The following is a 23,667-nucleotide window of genomic DNA, read 5'->3' as shown; positions in this document are numbered from 1 at the left end:
GGCACAAGAGAACCACAGGGGAATTATCTTTGGCAGGTGCTTCAATTAGCATTTGTATTGTTTGCCACCAAATGTGATTTTTCAAATATATGATATCTGACCCAAGATTATATAACAGTTGAAAGAGATGCCACTTAGGATGTGACAGTATTCAGGCCCTGGCTGTTCAGATACCCTCTTGCTCCTTCGCCCTTCCCACAGCCCTATATACCTGCCCCCCCTCCCCCCCTCCATTGCAGGGCTCTAGGGCTCTGGGAGCACAGACTGAGAACCACTGGATTGACTCATTAGGTTCCTGGGGTAGTAGGGAGTTGTCACTCGTTTGTGTGAAAAGATCATTTCTTCCAGCCCTTGTGGGGCTGAAAGAGTCAATAAAGCAAGATAATAACACTGCACAGGTGCTTGCTTAGCCAACGGGGTGGCCAATGATGTCAACAAGATGTCAGCTACACGATGTGGGGAATGCACCCGACAACTGGCAATAACAGGGCTTTGCAGGAGGTGGTGGCATCTGTGTGATACACCCAAACACATCTAATCCCAACATGCAGGGTGTCTCCTTTAATCCCTACAAGAGTTTGTCTAGAATCTCAACAAATCCATTGAGGGTCAAAAGGACCAAACGACACATCACAGGAGACAGATGATTTGTGTCCAAAGCTCTGGGGATGACATGGTAGAGAAGGGAGCAGGTGGGCCGGGACCAGCTGAAAGCAGTCAGTCCCTTCCTTTGAGTAAAAAGCAGTTGCCCCTCTGTCAAAATGCCATGGGGGCAGCCACTGTGTGAACTGCTGCACCAGGATGGAGCGTGTGAGTGGGCCTGTGGAGGAGGAGCGCCTGGAGGCTTGTTTCTCCGGAAGTCCTGTCCCCACTTCCCCTCCAGCTCTGTCCTTCTTTTCCAACTGTACAGTGGGGATCGTTCAGGGAGGTCGCCCCTGCCCCTCTGACCAGGCAGGGCCCCCGGCTGACAGAGAGCACCTGAGGCGTCCCCTCCTTCTGTCTGACTCAGGTCCCACGGACTGATTCGTCCATTCTGCTCCGCCCTAAACCGTGACCTCCAAGGGCAGGGGTTCATTTTCCTTTGTTGGCTGCAGCCTCTGAAGCACAGGCCCAGCCGAGGGTGGGTGGACAGCATGTGTTAAATGAAGAGCAGGAAGCAGACTTGGCCCAATGGATAGGGCATTCGCCTACCACATAAGAGGTCCACGGTTCAAACCCCGGGCCTCCTTGACCTGTGTGGAGCTGGCCCATGCGCAGTGCTGATGCGCGCAAGGAGTGCCCTCCCACACAGGGGTGTCCCCTGTGTAGGGGAGCCCCACGCACAAGGAGTGCACCCCATAAAGAGAGCTGCCCAGCATGAAAGAAAGCACAGCCTGCCCAGGAATGGCACCGCACACACGGAGAGCTGACACAACAAGATGATGCAACAAAAAGAAACACAAATTCCCGGTGCTGCTGATAGGAATAGAAGGGGTCACAGAAGAACACACAGCAAATGGACACCGAGAGCAGATAATAGGCGGGGGGGAGGGGGGAATGAAAAAAAAAAAGCAAATGAAGAGCAGACAATGGGGGACCCTACCCCAGTTCTAGGGATCATCTGCCATGTGATAGTGAACAAGTTATTTAACTTCTCTCAAAGTGAACTCCCTTACCCAAAAAAAGGTGCATTCATTCATTCAGCAAGGACACATCAAGCACCTACTCTGTTCCAGGCCCCGTGCCAGGTGCTGAGATTACAGCAGTGAAGAAGACATAGTTAGGCCTGCCTCCCTGGACCTCACAGCAGGGCAGGGAGATGGCAAGGAAGTGATTACATTATTACATAACATCTGGTCATGGAAAATGCTATGAAGAAATACAGATACCAGGGCATTAGATGAGAAAAAGCAAATCATAAGTCTTCACAAAGTAAAGGCCATACATTATAATTCTAATGGCAACTGCAACAATAACAATTAGTATTCATAATCCAGAACAAGGGTGGTGCTGAGAACTTGGACTCGAGAGCCAGACTATCTGGGTTTGAATTCCAATTCCATCCTTTACTGGCAGATCCACCTGGGACAAGATACACAACTTTTCTGAGTCTCGGTTTCCCCGTCTGTAAAATGGGAATAGTATTATATAATGGGACTGTTATGAAAATTGCATTGTCCCCCAAAAAGATATGTTCAAGTCCTAACTGCCAGGACCTGTGAATGTGACCTTACTTGGAAATAGTCTTAGCAGACGTAATTAGCTAAGATAAAGGTATATTAGATTCAGGTGGGCCCTAAATCCAGTATGACTGGTGTCCTTATGAGAAGAGGGAAGTGTGGACACAGAAACCTGAGAGGCACACTGGAGTGAAGACGGAGGCAGAGGCTGGAGCAATGCCGCTCCAAGCAAAGGATGGCCAAGGATTGCTGGCCACCACCAGAAGCTGGAAGGAGCAAGGAAGGTCTTGGAACCTTCGGAGGATGCAGGGCTCTGCTGAGCACTTGATTTGGGACTTCCCGCCTCTGGAACTGCAGGAGAATACACTTCCGTTGTTTTAGGCCACCGAGACTGAGGTCCTTTGTTGCAGCAGCCGCAGGAGACTGAGACAATTGCAAAGGCTTAAAACAGAGCCTGCCACCTACTAAGCACCACAGAACTGTTCGCTAGCATTAGCGCCATTAGAATGATCGGGGAGAGGCCACCACTACATCTGGAGCTTATTAAGTACCGAACATTGTTTCCAGGGGAGTGGGAGCCTGCCTGAGCTTTGGGACTGAGCTGAACGGAGGAGCTGGCCAGCCCTCTGCCTGGGCCACACTTTCTATCCAGGAAAGATGTCTCCAGGATGACCTAAAGCTCCACCTAGCTCTAACTGACTATGACGATATGAATTGGAAGCTGCAGGGAACATTGGAGACGACACAAATGACAGCAGCTAACATTTACTGAGTACCTGCTACGTGCCAGGTGCGATTACATTCCCTCTCCCACTGACTGTACGTTCCACAAAGGCTTCCCGCTCATGGGCATCCCCAGCCCCTAATAGCTCACAGGGGGCACACAATAAATATTTGTGGGAAAGAAGGGTGAACTATCCCCTTGAATCTTGACAACATCCCTAAGAGGAACATTCATGGTGTTCCCATTTTAGGGCTAAGAACCTGATGCTCAGCGAGGGCATGTCGCTGCCTGAGAACATGTGGCCAGAAAGCAGCAAATCTGCGCCTGGAAGGAAGGTCTGATCAGACAGCAAAGCCCAAGCGCTGAGCACGTTGCTCTCCAGCTTCCTCAGCAGACAGCCTGCTCCAGGCCTCCCATTGGACGCCGAAAAGAAACTGAGGCTCGAGGACTGGTGCCAGGGACCCTGTGGGATAGCTGTCGAGCTGGATGAGCACCAGGATCCTGGCTCAGGCTCACTTATCGGAGGTCCCTGGGTGGCCTGGGCTGTGACCACAGGGTGACTGGGCTGAGCCCTTCTCCCAGACCAGGTGAGAGGAGCCTGCACCTGCCAGCCTCTGAGGGGCTCTTCACCTGTGACTCGGGTGCCAAGAGGCCCTTGGACTAGCCCAGACAGCCACACCAAGGAGCCGGGGGATTTTAATGCACCCGTCCCCTCAGCTCTGCTGCTTGAAGTACCTGTCGACAAAAATAACTCTCTTCCCATTCTCATTCTTTCTCCCTCCTCTCTTTGGCTTTTCCCTCCCCCCTTCCTCTCTCCAGCTGTCAATGAATCATTAAAATTCTCCTCGGAATGGGTCGCTCTGTGGGCCCCTAGTGACGCATACGCCACTTTCGCCTGAGCGTCTTCCGGCTAGAACTGGGGCACTGATGGCACCTCCGTTAACCCGTTCTGGCCTAGAGAAGAAAAGCCTCTGGGATGCAGTGACTCAAGGCAAGGGCTGTTACAGGGGCTCCCCAGCCTGGCCAAGGGACTCTCTCCTGCCAAATCCTCCAAGAGTGCAGGCCCCTGCTTCTGACTGCAGGCTGCTCCCCAAACTGGTGTTCAGTGGGGAGATGAGAATATATCTGCAGAACAGCATCAGCTACAAGTAGGATGATTATGAGAATGGATGAGCTTGAGGGCAGGGCTTTATCCGAGGTCCTGCTGTGTCCCCAGCTCCTGGCATGGCACCCGGCACATGGCAGAAACTGGGCAAGGTGCTTGTCAAATGAATGAGCGATGGTGCTTTCTGCTCTTCTGGGGGGAGGCCCAACTCCTGAGATGTCTGCCTAGGTGGGCTGGATTTCAGCCCTTTGGGGCTGTTTGAAAGCCTCCAAAGGCCAGTGAAGAGCCTCTCCATCTCCAGAAAAAGCTAGTTTATTCGTTTAATAAGCCAACATGTTGGTTCCTTCTCCCATAGCCCCCATTTGTGATTTCCCACAAATCCCAAATCACACACCAATTAGAGAGCATGCTTTAGAACACTCTAGTTTCTGCTGAGAGTGGCTGTGATTTTTTTATCAAAATTTCCAAACCTGGTAAAGAGAGAAAACTGGGGCGAGGAAACCATACCCTGAAAAGAAGCAGGAGGGGAGGGAAAATGTGCTCTTTCCCTCTCTGTCTAGGTGTCTGTCTATTAGGAAAGCGCCAGCTGACCATCCTCGCCTTGGCCGCTTGCCAGGTGCTGGGGCTGCTGGGGGTGGGGAGCTGAACACAGGCCCAACCTCTGCCACATACTGGCTGGACAACCCACACAGGTTACTAAACCACTCTGAGCCTCAGTTCCCTTGCCTCGAAGAGGGGATAGTCATGGCATCTCTTTCACTTGGCTGATTTGAGTAGTGAAAGGACTCAGGTGAAGTTCAAAGACAGCACCTGGAATGGGTAAGTGCTCAAAAATAGTGCTATCATTGGTATTTTTATTACTTTAGTGTAGGGGTTGGTGATTTTTTTCTATAAAGGGCCAGATAATAAATATTTGAGGCTCTGTGGGCCCTACGGACTTCTGTGACAACTACTGTGAGAAAGCAGCCACCGACAATAAGGAAAGAAGTGCCTATGGCAGGTTCCACTAAACTTTTATGCATGGACGTTGCAACTTGAATTTCATATCATCTGCATGTGTCATGAAATAGCCTTCTTCTTCTGACTTTTTCCCCCAACCATTTGAAAATGTAAAACTCATTCTTAGCTGACAGGCTGTAAGACAATAGGTAACTGGATGGACATGGCCATGGGCTGCGGTGTGTGGACCTCTGCCCTAATGTGATGGTGGGTGAGGGAAGATACACGCATGGAGCATGCACTTTGGAGATGAACAGACCTGGGTTCAAACCCCAGCTTTGCCCTATACTGGCTACATGCCTTTGGATAAGTTTCCTCATCTTCTTATGAGGATAAGAAGATCTACTTAAGTTGTTTTTTGTGGGTTTTTAAAATATATAATGACAGCAAAAAACTGTTTAATATGTGCTTGACCCAGTGGCTGGCACATGCTGCGTAACTCACTAAATAAAAGGCCGCCGCGTTTAGTGCTATTGTTTAAGGAAAGTCCCATCCAGGAGGCACTGAGCATCCAGAGGAGAGGATTCCCTGTATATACCCCGTGCCCAGCACATGGCTGGAATGTGCTGAAGGAATGAGGCAAAGCAAGTACAGACAAATGACCTTGACACCAGGAAAAAGGTGAAATAAGAGACACGGATGTGACTATGGGGATGCAGAGGAGGGAAAAGAGCTTCTGACTAGAAAGCCTCCCGGGGAGGCTGCATTTGGGAAGAAGATTGGATTGAGGCCTGAAGAGCCAGGAGGAAGGGCTTTCCGAGTATGGGGACAGCTTGAGCACGGGCACAGAGGCTGGAAGGCACAGGGCCGGTGACTGGAAATAGCTCGTTACTATTTACCTGTGTCCAGGCTTCATGAAGAGCCCAGAGGGAAATGAGTCAGGATGGGTAGGTTGGGCCTAAAATAGTAGGCTCCATTCCACTAGCTAAGGCACTAATGAGCCGGTTGGGACACTGGTCATCCAGAAGGTTCTCTCTAGGGACAACAGGGGCAAGCCCTTGGATGAAGCCTGAACCCAGGCGCCAAACTGACCACACACTGTCCCACAGCTCTAACCTTCCCTGACCCCCTCGCTGCCCTAGCCCGTAGGGAAACAAGGGTTTGCTTTCCCAAGAGCCCCTCTCAGAGGAGGGCTGTGACACCTCTTTCCCACTCGTGGCCTCCCCATCAGCAGAGTGGAGTGCCACCCTGGGGCTAGAGGCCACAGAGAACGCTGGGCTCTGGGCCACTCCTTCAGACTGCAAGGCAAACACCACCGCACACCCAGCCTTCCGGAACACTCAGTCACAGCCCTGTGATTGGCTCCTTCTTATAGGTCTTAGCATTCAACACTTGAGACAGTATCATCATCATCACCATCGTCGTCACCGTCCTTTGTGCCAGTTTATCCGCCTGGCCTATGTGTTCTATGAGTACAGGGCCTCAGCCTTTCCCACCTTTGGGCTCATCCCCTGCAGGGCCTGCCACACACTAGGTGCACCAGGAGCATGAAATGAATTGAAATTGGCCTCTGCACATGTAGCATCATGTAGCCTGACGTGTTCCATGATGGCAGGGCAGAGACTTGGCATGACACACTAAAAGCAAAGCTAGAGGCAGACACGAGGAATCCCAGGTCCTGGGCTATGGGTCTGCTCTAGGCCCCAACCTATTCAAGACTCCATCCTTCCTTTTATGCCCCCCAGCTGGGAAGGTCCCTGAAGCTTGTTCCGCAGCCTTGGCTCAGAGTTGCTAGGAGGATACCCAGTCCTGCCTTCCCATGCTCTGCTAACAGGTTTTACCCTTCCTGGTGAGAGATGACCCTACCTTAGCTGAAGTCTTCAGCTCACCCCATTGGGCGGCCCCCAGAGGCATGGACACCCCGTCCAGGCCCAGGCAGAGCTCCCCGGCCACGCTGTGGCGGGAGAAGCGGTCGCAGGTTCTCAGAGTCAACGTCAGGGTCGCTGTGGGCAGTTCCTCCTCTGCCAGGGGGAGCACCAGGCCTTCCTCCCAGGTCGTGTGCAGCTGCCGCTTCTTCAGGGCCGTCTGCGCCTCCACCGAGCCTTTCCTGTTGGCCACGCTGCCCTGGACGTAGCAGTCACAGCCTCCGTCATGGTCACTGGTCACAGCTGCATGCAGGGAGAGAGCCACACAGATACAGGACTTCTCCAGGACAAGGGGAGGGGGAAGCATGACCTCAGGACACAGGGGCTGACCACGGGGGGCATTTGGAATTGCCTTTGCGGGAGACGTTTAGACATGGAGCTCATCATGGAGGCCAACGTCAGCACCTTGGCTTCCCTGGAGAAGAGGGTAAGACCTGACATCTCTTGGAGGCTTTCCCACCTGGTGATTCTAGACATCCCCCCTGGGCCAGGGCCACAAACCGCTGATGACTTTCAGTACATTGTGGCCGCCATAATTTGTTTGTTCTGCACTTTAAACATGCACTGCTTGTGACGTGAATCCCTTGGCTGCTACCTCATGAGTGTTGCTTCGTATTCTGGTATGCAGCCTTTTTTACACACTGTGGCTTTATCCAGAAATTTGTACCTGGGCTGTTTTATGATTGGCCCCTTAATGATAATTTGGGAAGTGGCAGCTGACATTTCCCAAGAAGAGAAGATAAAGAACTGGGGCTGTGCATCCTCAGAGAAAGAGCTCTTTGCTGAGCTGCAAAGGAAGTGGTTTTAGTTCTGACTCTGGCATCAACGAATTGGAGTGGTCTTGAACAAGTCCCTTGATGCTGCTAACCTCAGTTTCCTAACCTATGAAATGGGCCTATTGTGAAGACCAAATGTGATAAAGTATATGAAAGCACTTAAAAATCTTCTGAAAAGATAAAATGAAAAATCACCCCCTCAAGAAAATAAACTTAAATACAAAAGTCCAATTCTTCTCACCCCTGGCCTCCAGCTTCCAGCAGCCATAGAATAGCCTGTGGGTAGCCCCGATTCCTGGGTACAACCTTAGCTTTGTTTGCTGACAGTAAATTATCTTGTCAGAGATATCCTGACCCCCTCAGAGAGACCAACTGTTATTTGAGTCCAGAGAGACAACAAGAGCAGATGCTTTTCTAACTACTCGGAGCACCACCCGTTTCTAGCACAAAGCCCTGTTAGGTGTCAGAGGCGCCTGGAGCAGAGATGACCAGCTAGTCCCCCAAACTTCATTTCCTCTGTTTCTTGGGCATGCAGCCACATTTCCCAGGCTGCTTTGCAGTTAGGAGTAGTCATGTGACTGAGGTATAGCCAATGGGAGTGCAGTGGGGTGGACGCTGTACCCCAGAAAAATGTTCTTAATTTTAATTCATTCTTGTGGGTGTGAACACTTGTACATAGGACCTTTTGATGAGGTTACTTCAGTTGTGCGGTCTGACTAAATCCGGGTGCTTCTTAATCCTACTACTGAAGGCCTTATAGAGAATTCCTCAGAGGAGAAAGCCACAGGAAGAAGCCGGAAGTCAACAGAACCCAGAGAAGCCAGGAGAAGCCACCACTTGTATGGCCTGTGGCAGAAAAGCCAAGGATCAAGGAATCCCAGCAGCCAGCCCCAGAATGCCAAAGTCTTCTGAGAGAAAGCATCACCTTGATGAGGCCTTGATCTTGGACTTCTCTTCGCTGCAAAACCATGAGCTAATAAATTCCCATTGTTTAAGCCAACCCATCACATAGGATTTGTTTTAGTATCCAGGAAACTAAAACAAGGAGGTAACAGAAGTGACATACTCCATGTCCAGGTTAAGGCTTTTAAGAAATGGCTACACCCTCTCCTAGTTCTCTTTTTCTTTGTGAGAATGCAAATGACAAAGAGGCCTGAGGATGTGATGAAGCCATGAGACGGAAGGAGCCTAGTTCCTGAACCACTATTTGGAGGGAAGATGCCCAACAACTAGGAACACCCTCTTGGGACTACTATTATGTGAAAGGGAGAGAAAAATCGATGTCTGAGCATCCTTTATTTAGGAGTGTGTTACAGAGTGCTGATCCCCACATAGTGGTCCATCCAGCGGCAGGTGCTAGCATCCCACATGAGGGACACATACAAGCCCTTGAAGTCAAGCAATACCTTCCAGATGAGTCACGAACAGTTCGGCCTTCTGATGGTCATAGTCCAGGCAGTAGTGGAGTTTGGGGGCCTGGTTCCAGCTAGCAGCCTTCTCTGGGTTCCAAGTCTCCATGACACAGACATCTTCCACCACACCTGTGATGAGAGGCAAAGCTGTCACTGCCACCCCTGATCATAACTTTCCCAAACCTGCCTCCTATGCCAAGAATCAAACCCAAAGCTTCTGGTGCAGAATCGAGGTAGACACACCAGGGCAACACCTGTGGTCCTGGTCGTGGAATTTCAAGGAAACATCACAGCCCAGAGATCAAGACATGGGCCTTGGTGTTAGACACTGGCAGCTACAGCATGGCCATGTGACCTTGGACTAGTGACTTGACTTCTTTGAATCTGAGTATCCTCAGCCATGCAATGGGGTAATAATAGTTCCTCCTTGCTAAAGTCATGGTGAGAATTAAATGAAACAAAGTGGGGTACTTAACCCAAGGCCTAGCTCATGGAGAGCTTTTGTTCAGAGAAACTCTCACTGCTTGTGTGGCTCCGGTCACCCAGGTTCAGGCAAATCATCACTGATCCATCTCCAGCTGCACCTTTACCATGGAACACAGTCCCTGCCCCTCAGGAATTAATGTTTGGATGTAAATGTCGCAGAATGAGGCAGGAGTAGATGCTATGGGCAAAGGTGAGGTAGTGGCTTTGACTTTAGAGTGTTTTCAATAAATATTTGCTGAATGAATGACTTGATTTTTAATTCAAAACTTCCCAAAACTACAAATATTACTCACTCTGTCCCTTGCTTGAACAGTAGCCTATCAACAGGAAGATTCTAATTTTTCAAACATAATATAAGAATTAAAGGACCCAGCAGCTGCAGCAGACTCCACTTTAGTCAAACTGGAATTTTAAAAAGTCCTAATTTCAGAACTAATTTAGAGGGTGGAAATATGAAGGACTATTTTATTTCCAAAGTGGTTCATTTTTAGTGAGCAATGAAGATTTCCCCTAAGTACTGAAATTTTTCCCTAGTGCATCTCAGAAAGGGACAGTGTGACCAGGATGTGACCAGTGTGTGAAGAGAGACACCCACGTACCCACACAGGACCCCTGTGGCTTCTGAAGCCATCACAGGGCCACACAGCAATGCCAGCATTAGAAGTGGCTCACCTGGCACCCAGAGCACCCAGCGTTCAGATAGCCCCAGTCTTCCAAAATCCAAACAATCCCTGCCTAGCAGTGATCTCTTACCATGGGAGGAGATGGTCAGTTCAAGGGCCATATCAGCAAGTCGACTCTACCAGTGTCCACCCTGGAACGTGACCAAGGAGCCAATACCACTTGGAAATGCAAGAGAGGATGCAGCTTCAATAAATGGGACTTAAATCTTCACAGTGCGCAGATGAGGATTGTCCCTGGTGGGAGCCAGTCAGTGGCATATTTGGTATATTCTGGGGAGGTGTCTGAACAACCTGCTGGCTTCCTCCCCTAGACTCACTGGCCTCTGGTCAATATTTGCTCAACAATCAACTTGTTATAGGTTTCTGTGGAATCAGAACGAGGCCATTGCCTTCTGAGATGGAGGAGGGAAGGAGGAAACACGAAAAGGAGAAAACTAATGAGTGTTTCCTGAATTCTTCAAGGGTCCAGATGCAGATGTTCTCTCCTGCTCCCCTTGATGGGGAGTGTCCGATCTTGGCTTCATCCAAGCCTTGAGAAACGGGGGTTCCCGGGAAAGGGAAGCTCTTGTAGCACCATGATCAAGATTGGGATTAGCATGCCCAAGCACCCACGCACTGCCCCCACCTAAACGTAGGCTCTCAAGTTTTAAGTGGGACTATTTTAAATCCGGTTAAAACGTGGGCTGGCAAATCTGGAGGCTAAAAGCCACTGAGGATGCGTTCATCCTGTAGGCACGAGGGAATGTGGTCTTTAGGAAATGCCAAGCTAATCGCTGCCAGCCCAGACCTTGGGGGTGGTGTGGGGTGGGGGCTCGCCAGCCAGTGTGGGTGGGGTTGAATCTTGAGTCCAGGCCAGAGAATAAGTTAGGAGTGGGGTCAGTGTTGGAGCCAGTTAGGCCGTTTCTGCTTCCATGACATCCCTCACCACCCACCCAAACTCTACAACAGCCTGCCCTACTTGCTTTATTTTTTGCATCCCTTACAAAGGCTACTTATTTCTAAACCTTTGGGTTAGGGACCATGTTTCTGCTTTCCATATCTGCCCCGGTGCTGCACAGTACAGTACACCTATGGTGTTGTGTTCGTGGTGCTGATACCAATGAAAAGAACAGAAACAATAAAAGAAATGTTATTTTCAATGACTTCTTTTGTACCAGGCCCTGAATTAACCACTTTCTGTGTATTATTTCATTTGCACCTTACTAAACCTCTGTTGACCAAGTACTATTATGATCCCGTCTTATAGATGAGGAAACCGAGGCCCAGAGAGGTTAGCAACATGATCAAGCCACACAACCAGCCTGTAAGAGAGCAGGGACTCAAGGTCAGGGCTGCATGCCTCCGCAGCCCGTGGCTCCAGCCGTGACTCTATACTGCCTTTCCATAACTGCGCGCACATGTGACTTGAAAGCGGCTTGGAGCCTCCGTGTCCCAGTGCAAAGCTGCCAGCCTTGGGGAGAAGCCAGGGGCAACCCGTCAGCAGGAACGAAGGACTGCCATGCCAAGGCCCTCTCACCCCTGCTTCCCCTGACGTGGGGGCTCTGGGACCACGCTCGGCCAAGATGTGTGCGCCCCCCTTCCCCCGCCAAGTGCCGCCCGCGAGAAGCCAGGGCGCGGGAGAGTTCCCACCGTTCTGAGGAAGGATGAAGAGCTCCTCCGTGACCTGCCTCTGGAGGCGACTGTCCTTCGCGGCCTGGGGGCCGGCAGGTGCGGGGGGCTCCTCGGTGGGCCTCAGCGTGTAGTCTGCGTAATTGATGACCTCCGGGGCGGTCACCGCAGGCTTGGGTCCGTAGATGTCGGGGAACTTGAGGACGGCCCGGGGCTGAACGGGCTCTGTGGACTTCTTAACGTTGAACTGCAAACACGAACCATTCCGATTAGCGCACCGGGAGGACCCTCTGCCTGTTTTCCACCCACGGGAGGGAGACGCCGCAGCCTGCCCTGCCCTGGGCAGCAGGGGGACGGGTGTGGGGCCGTCCCGCTCCGAGGGGCGCAACCCGGGAAGGTGAAATTCCTCTCCAAGCCCACCGACATCCACACCATTGTGTGTCACTCCAGGTCCACCCCGCTCATTCATCCCGTCGCCCCTCCACCTGCCCGTCCCCACGTCCCCACGTCCATCCCTCGGCTGAGTCCACAGGTGTTAGCCGAGCCCATCACAGGGCTCCTCCAGCTGCCCTGCTACCCGGCCCCTTGCCTCATCATTCTCTCTCCTAATCTCACACCCTTATTCCTTCACCCCCGCCTCTTCTCCACCTCAGGGCTCAGAAATATTTGTGGCATCCCACCACACTTACCACCTAATCTAGGCCTTGCAGTGACCGCCAGGAGCTTGCCTGGCCTGGCCCTGCCCACTCTGCAGCCCCACCCCAAAGCCCTCTCCCCTCGTTCGCCCCCAGCCACTGACCTCCCTTCTCAAGCAGCCCTGACCTCTTTCCTGGGTCTGGCTTCCCAGCCCCACCCTGACCTGCTCTTTGCGTGGCCGTCTCCTTATCACACCTGGAGTGTGCCTGGAGAGGCCGCCCCTGTCCCCTCCATCCAAGTGAGGCCCCTCCCCCGCCAGGCCTTCCCTCCCCCCGCGTCCTCCTCCTCGCTTGACAGCCCTGCTCTCCCGCTATAGTGCCCGGCTGTGCGGTCTGTGCACTGCCTCCAGGTGCCTGGCCGAGGGCAAGTGGGGCCTGAAATCCAGCCTGTGCACCCGCCGCCCAGCCGTGCGCCCTGGGGTGGGGCTCCGACCGCCTGGAGGGAAGGACATCACTTTCTTTACACGGAGACCCACCTGCTTGCCGAGCCTCAGGTGTGCGAGACGGGCTCGTCTGGAGGAGTGGAGCTCTAACTGCAGCCCTGTCTGCCTTTGCCTTGGTTAGGGACCGAGATTTCTTCTACTTTCAAGATTCAGGTTATACAAGAGGCAGCAATGCCTGGAGCCTTCCCAGGAAACCCGGGGCTGACGGCCAGATCCCCAAACGCTGGCACCTTGGGTGGGAAGCCTAGGAAAGGGCCCCCAGGTCGAGGCAGGCACGGACCCAGTCCAGAAGACAGGGACAGAAGCCCCCAGGAAGCCTCCAGCCCTCCACGGGGTCGTCCTGCTCCTCCCCTCTCTGTGGCTGCCAGGGGGGCTGGCCAGGCGCCGAGGCTGTGCCCCCCCGTGGCTGGAGTGACGGGAGGCGGGGCAATGCAGGCGGGCATGGGCCTGAAGGGGAGGGTGCTTCAAGATTTACACTGCTTCTAAATTCACATTCCACAACACTGGCACCCACTCCATTTCATCACCCTGTAAGTCCTGGGCATTCCGCGTTCTTGAGATTCTGTCCCCAACCAGCCTCGAGCAAGGCCAGCCCTAGGGGAAAGGGGTGCACCTCGATGGCCCTCATCAGGGACAGTCGGTCCGTATTTTCTGGGATGGGAACGTGTATTGGAAGGAGCAGCAGGAGCCGGCCTCTCCCAAGCACCTGCCTTATGTTGGGCACCCAAGACTACTGGCTCTCCCTTATCTCATTTACTCTTCAGACTTCAAAGGTAGAGGTCACCCCTCTTGTACAGCCAGGGAAACTGAGGCTTAGAGGGGACAAATGCTTCATGCCTCTCTTGGAAACACAAGGACCGGGTCGTGTCCCAGGCACTGCCCTGTGTGCTGGGCACAGATGGGCACGAGGGAGCATTTCTGGTTTCTGTGGAGTGGAGGTGCCCAGGGACCCTCCCTCCTGCTGGTGAGGCGGCGGCAGGATTAATCCTAGATCTGCAGGCTCCTCAGCCTTTATTCTGCCCTCAGTCATTCCCAGGCGTGGCACCCGTCCAGAAGACACTGTCCGTTCTCTTGGGAAGGACCTGTATGATTTGCAAAATTAAGTCCCTTTTGAGAGTGTCGCTGGGCATCAAGGGGCTTGGTTTCTGTGCTGACCCTCCCATCATGAGCTGGGTCACTTTTGTCATTTCACTGCTGGTGTGTCACCTGAAGAGACAGGTGATTTCAAGGCTCATCTAACCCCCATATCCTGAGCTGCTTCTTTTGGCTACAAAGGAAAGATGGGAGCACAGTCCTTTATCTGTAGGTACAGGTGAGTTGGGGATACACACAAACAGGATTGTATAATTCGGCAGTTCAAGACCTCACCACAGAAATAGGTAGCAGGCAGTGTTTGCAAACAACCAATTGGGAGAAGAGACACCCATGTAATGTTCAAGCTGGGAGTCCTGGAGGACAGGGAGGAGCCAGGGTGGCAGCCGGGCCTCAAAGGAGAGGGGGATTTGAAGGGCAGCAAGAGAGGAGGAGCAGGGCTGGGGCCTGGCACGAGGCAGCCCAGGGCTCCGGCAGGAGATGCAAAGGGCTGAGACTAATGCCCTCACGTCTTTCTATCCTCCTCAAAGAGATGCCACCTCCAATATTTCATTTTAGCCTGAGTTATGTTTGTTGTACTATTTCACCAGCAAGGAAACGAAGGCTCAGAGTAGCTCAAGGTTATACAACTGGGAAGTGGGATCACTGGACCTCCATACTTTTACTTCAAATTTTGTGTCATTTTCACTGCTCTGCAGCTACTTCCAAAAAAACCAAAAAAACAAAAAAAAAAAAAAGAAGAACCAAAAACCCCATTAGCCTCACAACATGCTGAGTTCCAAGAGGCAAGTGCAGCTCCCAGGGCGGGACCACTGTAGCACTTTCCCGTTCACTGGTACCAGAAAGCTCAGCTCCCCACAGGCCGTGTGTCCACGGCTCATCGAGGTCTTGGACTCATTCTGTTCCGTCACTCATTGGGACCAAAACTATGGTCACTTGGCCGGTTTGGGGACTGTGTCTGTGTTTATATTGGACTTTATCCCAGTCCAATCATTTTAGAAAAAGCCTAGGCTTTGTTCCCAGTTTGATAAAAACTTGGCTGACTGGGCATTTTTAATGGGGAAATCGTCATTCGGGTTCAGTTCCGAGAGCAGTTCACCCTGCGTTGCCTCAGGCTTGGCCGAGCCTGGGTCCACAATCCACCAACCTGGGGGGTTCTGTTTGTGTGCCCCAAATAACCTCAGGGGCCTGTCGCAAATGTTTAAAATGCACCCCTAGAGCAGCAGGCTGGCTTTTCTCTGCTGTTCCCCAACACCGATGCCCTCTCTCCGGCCCTTCCCTACCCAGCCCCAGTGCGTCCAGGCTCCACCCCAGCTGCCAGCGCCACCCCAGGGCGGGCTGTGTTAGGGCTGCACCTCTCTGTCCTTGGCGTTATCTTGGTGACTGGTACTGGTCCAGGGGCGGACACCTGCCCCGGGGAGGCCAGCTCCGATGGAAGGAAAGGCCTTACACTGCATGGCAGGAGAAGAGGCTGTTTCTCCTCCAGGTCGGGAAGGGACTGCAAGGTGACCCAGCCTTTAAGACACAGCCAGACAGTGGACAGCAGAGTGGAGAGACAGAAAGAACCTTTCTCCCGGATCATAATGTCAGTAAATCAATGAATACACCAACACTGAAATCTGCAAAATCCCTGAAATTAACCAGCCTTGAAATCTGAAATCAAGTAACCTGATGGATATGGTTCCTATTACGTGAGCCACTTTGAATTAGGGGTTTGGTTACTTGCTGCCCGGAGCATTCCAAACTGATGTGCGGCATTTCTAACAAGCTTCACAGGGGATCATAGCCCTGAGGTAGAGAAACTCTGCATAGATTAGGACACCCTTCCTTCCTGGCTGGTGCTGCATCCAAAGACATCCTCGTTTGCCGTGTATCCTCACCCGCCTCGCTAAGGTCCTGCGTGGCAAAGCCCTGTCCGTCGTGGAGAATGATTTACAGCCCTTACTCAGGCCGGGGTTGAGCCTGATGACTGCTGCAGGAGCCTCTTCAAGTAGGAAAGCAGCAGCTGATTACCTGTCTCGAGTGGTTTTATTTACAGCATTTCAAAACCCTGGTTCCACCACATCTTTCAAATGCATCAAGGTTTCCACTTCAGTAGCTTACATTTCAGTGTCCAGGAAGTGAGAAAAGAGGGTTGAGGGTTGAAGGAGGGAGACTGGCAAAAGGCACAGGTGGAGGGCAAAAGGCCCGGGAGGAAGGAGGCGTTCAGGGGAACAACCCCTAGAGCCCAGCGGTTCTTAGCCAGGGGTCCGTGGGCTTCAATTGAAATTCACAACATTATTCTTGTGGGGACGTGGTGGTGCGGGTGTGATGTATTTATTAAATAATCCACAGTGTAGTGTGGACTTAGCAAGGGGCCCAAGGTTTTCACCCGACTGGCAAAGGGGTCCGTGGAACAGAAAAGGTCAGGAAGCCCACCAGAGACAGACCTATGGGGGCGGGAGGATTTAGAATCAGGGGTTCTCTGGCTAGATTGCCCTTGAACCCAGGGAAGAGCCTGGGATACAGGCGCAGGAGAAGGGAAGGTTTCCACAGGGCGGGCGGCAGGCATCGGACATTTACGCAACGCCTACCCGTGCGCGGCCAAGCTGGAGGAGAAACGGCCTCCCTGGTGCGGCGGCCTCTCCCGTGCCTGGGATGCCCCCAGCCTCACCTCTCTCGGGGTCTTTGGCCACTCTGCACGGACCCCTGCCCCTCTTCGACAGTGTCTGTGCGCATGCCACGCCCCTCTTGCCTCCTGCCCCGGGGCTTTCCTGTAGCCGCTGGCCTGTCAGACCTCAGGGACTCAAGTGTCAGCCCAAGAGCAGCCAGATGTGCAGTGGAGGTGACACTCCAGGGGGCCCACTTGACCGCAGGGAGCTGGGAGCCGGCAGCTGGGTTCTTGTCTCTTCCTCCTCTCTCTCCCTCCCAAGAGTGTCTTTAGGGGCCTTTTGGAAGATGACACCTCGAGGTCCAGCAGCCAGTCACACTGGACACCGAGCGGGGGCCAATTCAGTAATGCCCTGTGCTCCATCTCCCCCCTGCCCTGCCTGCAGCCCCTCCCTCCCCCCCGCGTCCTCAGATTGGGCTTCCTGATCAAGAGCGGCGCAGAAGCTTTGGGCGCAGCCAGATGGCAGCAGCAGGGACGGACTCAGACCTTCATTTAATGAACAAATATTTATTGAGGCCCGGTATAAGCCAGGTCCTATACTAAGTGCTAGGAATAGAGAAGTAAGACAGATGCCATTCTGCTCTTATGGGCTTATGTCAGAAAAACAGAAATTAATTACGTAGTTAATGATCTATAAACACACACTTAGCCCTTTCCAGGGAGACTCTACCACCCCTTTTACGACAAGATTAATTTTCACCTAAAGGCTATTTATTAATTTGGGTTTTCACACTGGGGCCTCCCTCTTAAAGCAACATCACCGCGACACCTGGGGAGTTACTGGTGGGGTAAGTGGCAAGCAGACCCAGCTGGAAAAGCAGACAGATGGCTTAAAAAGGCGAGAAGGAGAGTGCTGGACACAGAGCACTCAGAGGATGCCAAACACGGACCCCAGCTGCTGGGGCCTGCCGCATACAAAGCCCCCCTCAGCGGGAAGCTGGGTCAAAGACAGGCTCCTGCAAGAGTCTGTCTCTCTGGGCTAGAATACTAGTGATCACGCACAATTAGACGCATAGAAGTGTTTTAAATATAGCCTGGTGGTCGGGTGATCAAGCTCTAAACAAGAGCTTGGTTTGAGACCGGGCTCTGCCAATTACTTGCTGTGTGATCAAAGGTCTGATTAATTAACCTCTCTGTGCCCCTTATTTCTTCATCTGTGCTGGGGATGCTAAAATTAGTTCCCCTCTCCTAGGGTTGGTCTGAGGAATAGATAAAATAACCCTGGCACGCACAGCACTTGGCACAGGAGCTGCCACAAGGCAAACCCTCATCAGCTGTTAGCAATTCTTATCAGACCCACTGGTCTAGACCAGTGTTACACAAAATGGGGTTTGCGCATGGGGGCCAGTCCAGGAGCTCTTTTTTACTCGTTTGTGATGAGGTCAGTACAGAAATGTTAAAAAGTAGTTCTTGCCCACAGATGATTTGAGAAACTCTGATCTAGGCCAAGCATCTCCCCCCTGGGTTGCTGCAGTGGTGCTTCTAGAAGGCTCCCACCAAGCCCTGCCTCCTGGTCCTCACACCCTTCTATAATCTTCTCCCCTTGGGTGTGGGCTGGACCTAGTGACTCATTTCTGGTGAACAGAATATGCAAACATGAAATGTTACTTCTGAGATTAGATTATAAAGAGAGCCTGACTTCCGTCTTGCTTGTCCCCTCTGGGTCCATCTGATGAAATAAGGTGCTATGCTGACAGCTGTCCTAGGAAGAGGCCCCTGTGCAAGGAACCAAGCTCAGGAGGAAATGAATTCTGCCAGCAACCACATGCGTGAGCTTGGAAGTAGGATGCTCCCCTGTTGAGCCTTGAAAGGACTACAGCCCGTGAGAGAGCCTGTGCTGGAGGACCCAGCCAAGACATGACTGGATTTCTGACCCACAGGAACTGCGAGATAATAAGCACTGGTTTTAAGCCACTAAATTTTGGGACGATTTGTTATGCAGCAACTAATTATTAGATAACTAATACAGCTGCACACCAGAATTACCTAAAAAGGTGTTAAAACTATAGATACCATTACATACCCCTAGAGTGGCTAACATTTAAAAGACTGACAGCACCATGTGTTGGAGAGGATGAGAAAAAACTAGAATGTTCATACCTTGCTGGTGGAAGGGAAAATGGTAAACGAAGTTGGAAAACTGGCAGTTTCTTAAAAGTTAAATATATATATCAACCTTATGACCCAGTCATCCACCGCTAGGCATTTATTCAAGGGAAATGAAAACATATATCCACAAAAAGACTTACACATGAGTACTGGTAGCAGTTTTATTGAGACTAGCCCCAAAATAAAAGCATCATTCCAGTTGTCCATCAACAGGAGAATGGGTAAGTAAATTGGGCAGAGTCTTAGAATGGAATATTCCTCAATAATTAAAAAAAAGAATGAATTACAAGTACACTCAGCAACTGGGAAGAATCACAAAAACACCCTTGGTGAAAGAAATCAGATACATAAGAGTATATCCTGAATAATTCCATTTATATCCACTGTTTTCAACCAGTTTTGCTCCTCAGAGGGCACTTGCAAAACCTGTAGACATTTTTGTTGTCACGGCTGGGACGGGGGCTGTTGGCAGCCAGAAGCCTGCCAAACCTCCGATACTGCAAGGACAGTCCCACAGTGAAGAATTATCCAACCCCAATGTCCACAGTGCCAAGGTTGAGAAAGCCCGATGTATGTGAAGTTCTAGAACAGGTGGTGATGGAAATCAGAACAGTGATGGCTTCTGGGGAGGACTGATGGGGAAGAGGCACGAGGAGGTTTCTGGGGAGGACTGATGGGGAAGAGGCATGAGGAGGTTTCTGGAGGAGATGGAAATGTTTATGCGAGGGCAAGAACTGCAGCCTAAGATATACGTATTTGCTAAAACTAACCAAACTGTACACTTAAGATTGTGCACATCAATGTATGCAAACTTTACCTCAATAAAAAAAATGATCTTTCTGTCTCCATCTCTCTCTCTCTCTCTCTCTCTCTCTCTCTCTCTCTATCTATCTATCTATCTATCTATCTAATCTGTATCTATCTATCCTTTCTAGCTCTTTAATCATCTATCTCCACCCCAACCTGCCAAATCAGGCTTTCTGGGCTTTAAAAAGACTCTGATGCTTAGCAATTCTCTCATATTGTGTGGTTCTTTCTCATAGCCAGCCCAGCACCTGTCTTTGGACCAATATTTCTCCAACTTTCCCTCCAAAGTAGTCCCAGTCTATTCCATATACTCCAGGGAATTGGAAGTAGTCTGGAGCATCTTCCTTGAAATATTCAGTTCTATCTTTAAAAATTTATGTGAATTTTTGTATTTGACTCCATATGATTGTGCCCCGCCCCACCCCAAGATGGCTCCCTCCTCTGCCTGTTTGTTGTTTCTGTGTATTGTCTGCTCTTTGTGTCTCCTCTCTGTGTCAGCTCGCTCTCTGCTCATTGTGTCTGCTTACTCTCTGCTCGTTGTGTCCACTTGTTGCCTGCTTGTGATTTTTAAGAGGTACCAGGAACTGAACCAGGAACCTCCCATGTGGGAGGCAGGTGCCCAACTGCTTGAGCCACATCTGCTCCCCATATTCTAATATTAAAATGTTTAAATTACCACCAGGAAAAAAGTTTCCTTTGTTTATTTTGAGCCTTGACCATTTCCCAGGATACCGACAGGGACCAACCACCCTCTTCCTCACTCCCCTTCAAATACATAACATACAGACACACATGCTCCCACACACTCACTCACACTCACTCACACACACACACTCTCCCCCAGTGGAGAAGCAGACCTCTCTACTGTCCAGACAACAGGCATTAAGTCCACTGGGTCAAGCTAGAGGTTAACTGAGAGAAACATATTGCTTCTAGGGAAGGACTAACTCGTAGAGGCTGAGCCTTGCTGTGAACCAGAACCACTATTCCTGGAAGACAGTTTAGCTCATCAAAGTTTTCCTTCCAATTGTACAAAGAATTCTCTAGGAGACGATCTGGGGTACAGCAGTAGATGTCTTAACCAATCCAAAATATTTATCTGCTCTGTTCAATTCCTCTGCAGCGCATCCTCACAGTCACCCACTGCAGGATGAAATCTCATGGCTAGCAGGCCATTTGTTAGCAGCCTTGTATTAGTCAGGGAAGGCCAACTGCTGTGTAACAACACCCAAACCTCAGTGGCTGAACACAATAAAAGTTGATTTCTCACAGTCTGAAAAGCATTGCCTAACTCTTACCAAACTCCATCCTGTGTTTCTCCCCTTTACAGCCTCCAAGGTTGCCCTGGCATCATCCAGCCAGCTGGTAGAAAGAAGCAAGAGGGTAACAGGGACCCACCAGATACCAAATCACCTCAACCCAAAAGAGGGACACATGATTTCTGTTTCCATTCCTTTGGCAAAAGTGGTCGCATGGTCCCGCACAGATGCAAGAGGGACTGGGAATGGTAGGCCCTGGCCAGGCAGCCACTTCCCAGCCACAAGCTACCATGCGAGGGGAGCAGGAACTGACTCAGGCACATCCCACACTCGGGCTCCTAGTATCTAGGCCAGTTTGCCTTATTATTATACTGAGGTTTCATTCACTATGGAAATCAATGAATTTCAAGTATGAAAAGCTTCTAGGAACACTAAGACCTGATAAAGGTAAAGTACTAAAAAAACTATGTCAACTAAATGTGAGACTGGGAAAAGAATCTTAAAAAATGTAGAAGGATTCTTCATTCTAGTTGTTTCATGGGTATCTATAAATTCTCCCTCTGCTTTAAATAAATTAAAATAGGCAATTACTGCACAAGGCAGGAAAGACTACATGGGCCTCCAGAGATAGCACCCCCAACTCAAAGAAGAGGCCCCACCTCAACAGCTCAGTTTCACAGTAAGCTCCAGGTGGCTACGTAAAGACGTACATATTAAGTCAAAATAAAACATTTGGGGTGTATATTAGTGTTTATGATTCCTATCCTTATCAGACTTTAAAATTAACCCCCCAGCCATTAGGACCAAATAGTCCTAATAATAAATAAAAATAATAAAGGGCCACTACTAATAAATGTGGCCCTTACCTGTGGCCTATGTCATTCAAATATTAACTCCTTTCATCCTCATACCAACCCTATAAGGAAGTGTGATTATTATCAAGCCCATTTCACAGATGAAGACTCTAAGGTGCCAGAGAGGTTTGCTCCATCGCCCACATCACGGCCAGCTAGTGATGGCAGAGCCTCTGTTCAGTCCCAGGCTGGCTCACTTGAGGGTCCTGCATTGAGCCACCCTGACAGGCTGCCTGCCTGCCATCTCCTCTGCCCTCTTACATTTCCAGTGATACATTACTGCCCTTTCTTTGGTGTCACTTATGGGAGGTGCATGACTCCACCACCCCAGCACACCCTTTAGTTGTAAGCACTGGTTCCCATGCTTTGGGGTGCATTAAGCTTCACCTGGGAAAATGGAAAATGCAGATTCCCAGGCCCACCCTCAGGGGTCTGGCTCAGCTGGTCTGAGCTGGAGCCTGAGGACCCAGCATGTCTAAGAAGCTCCCCAGGTGACTGTGATGTGGGTGGTCCCTGCACCTCAACCAGAGTTTGGGGGAAGCCCCAGACATCCAAGTGGGAGGAGAGCTGCACAACCTCCCCCCCTTGGGCTAAACCTCCCAGCTCCCCCCAACATTTGTCTGGTAGATCTGCAGCTCCTGGGGAGCTGCTAGTACCAGGAGCCTCTATTTCTTGGTTGCTCCCTGCTCAGATCCCAGAGAGTCGGTGCATTTCAAGCTGCAAAGTCTAAGCAGCTTGTCTTTTGTCCAGGCGGGCGTTTCCATGGCAACCCTGCCCTGGCCCCATCTTTTGTTATCCCTTCCAACACCTCCTCTTCTGTTGACTCTAGGTTTGTGTCCCCAATCCTTTCTCAAATTCCCTTCCCTTGGGACACACCTCCTTCCTAGTCCTTTTCCTCTCCATGGTTAATTTAAATTCTAAAAAGGCTAATTTGCAGTTAACACAGCATGCTCTGGGCCTCTAGCTGGTTACCTAATGCTGTATAATACGCTGGGGAGTTAGCCCTGCTATCAGCTGGATTAGTGCCAGCCCCAATGAGAACCTTTTCTTTGCTGTTAGTCATTCATTCAATCATTCTTTAAACATTTATTAAATCTCTAGATGCCAGACCCGTTGCTAAGCAGTGCATAAATTTTATTATAATCACACAACCCTCCATGTAAGTAACTAATATTTTCTCAATTCTATATGCTAATATTATTAAATAAAACAGCCTAATTATTCTCTCTTTTCCATAGAGGAGGAACTTGAGCCTCAGAGAGTGTGAAACTTGTCCACACAAGCTAATATGTGACAGTGTTCAGCTGTAACCCAAGTCTACCCCAGAGCCAGTGCCACTACCCACTCCACTCCGCTGCACGGGTCCCTGGGGCTGCGTCTCTGAATACCAACCATAAACAATTAAAAATGGAAAAGCCCGCATCATTGCTATTGTTTTGCTGACAGGTGCCCGCTTGCCTCCCCTTCCCTACTATTTTTATGAACTGCTTATAGGTTTGGGCATTAGCTTTGTTTCTGCTTTCAGTTCCAGCTGGATTGACATTTGTTGTATACAAAATGTGTTTCTCGTGTGTCCTGAGCAAAGACACTATCAAGATGACTTGTCCCTTCCTTAGCACTGGACATAAGCCTTGTTTCAAAGCTGAGCTATTACAAAAGGTCACGGCCCCCCTGCCCCTGACCGCTAGTATGCCAAGCTCATCTGGTCAGCGACCTGGGGCTCACACACGGCTTCCCGCCCCATCCTTATCCTCTTTCTCCTGCCACCATAGCAGGGCTGTGGGCGACATGCTTCATCGCAGAGCAAAGCCTCCCAGCCAAGCTTCCCTAGAGGCTGGAAGTCTTTCTCTAACTGAGCCCGTGTATGGGAGGACGATCTTGACGCTCCATTGCCAATACCTTGTGTCAGTTGGGAGCATGCATGTTGAATATCGTTCTCTG

The 23,667-nt window shown here is 50.8% G+C and overlaps 1 protein-coding gene across 1 annotated transcript in view; it reads right to left on the bottom strand.

Moving 5' to 3' along the window:
- The window catches only part of SYT13 (synaptotagmin 13), a 41,926-nt gene that overhangs the window by 5,559 nt on the left and 12,700 nt on the right, over positions 1-23,667 (bottom strand). Inside the window, exons 2-4 of the mRNA XM_004470354.5 lie at positions 11,839-12,064; positions 9,035-9,169; positions 6,794-7,095 (exon numbers count right to left, since the gene is read on the bottom strand). Coding sequence (XP_004470411.2) covers positions 6,794-7,095; positions 9,035-9,169; positions 11,839-12,064 — 663 coding nt within the window. The remainder of the gene's footprint in view (positions 1-6,793; positions 7,096-9,034; positions 9,170-11,838; positions 12,065-23,667) is intronic.

This window comes from Dasypus novemcinctus, chromosome 10 (assembly GCF_030445035.2).
Source record: "Dasypus novemcinctus isolate mDasNov1 chromosome 10, mDasNov1.1.hap2, whole genome shotgun sequence".
Taxonomy (NCBI): domain Eukaryota; kingdom Metazoa; phylum Chordata; class Mammalia; order Cingulata; family Dasypodidae; genus Dasypus; species Dasypus novemcinctus.
This window is presented reverse-complemented; position numbering and strand designations above follow the sequence as displayed.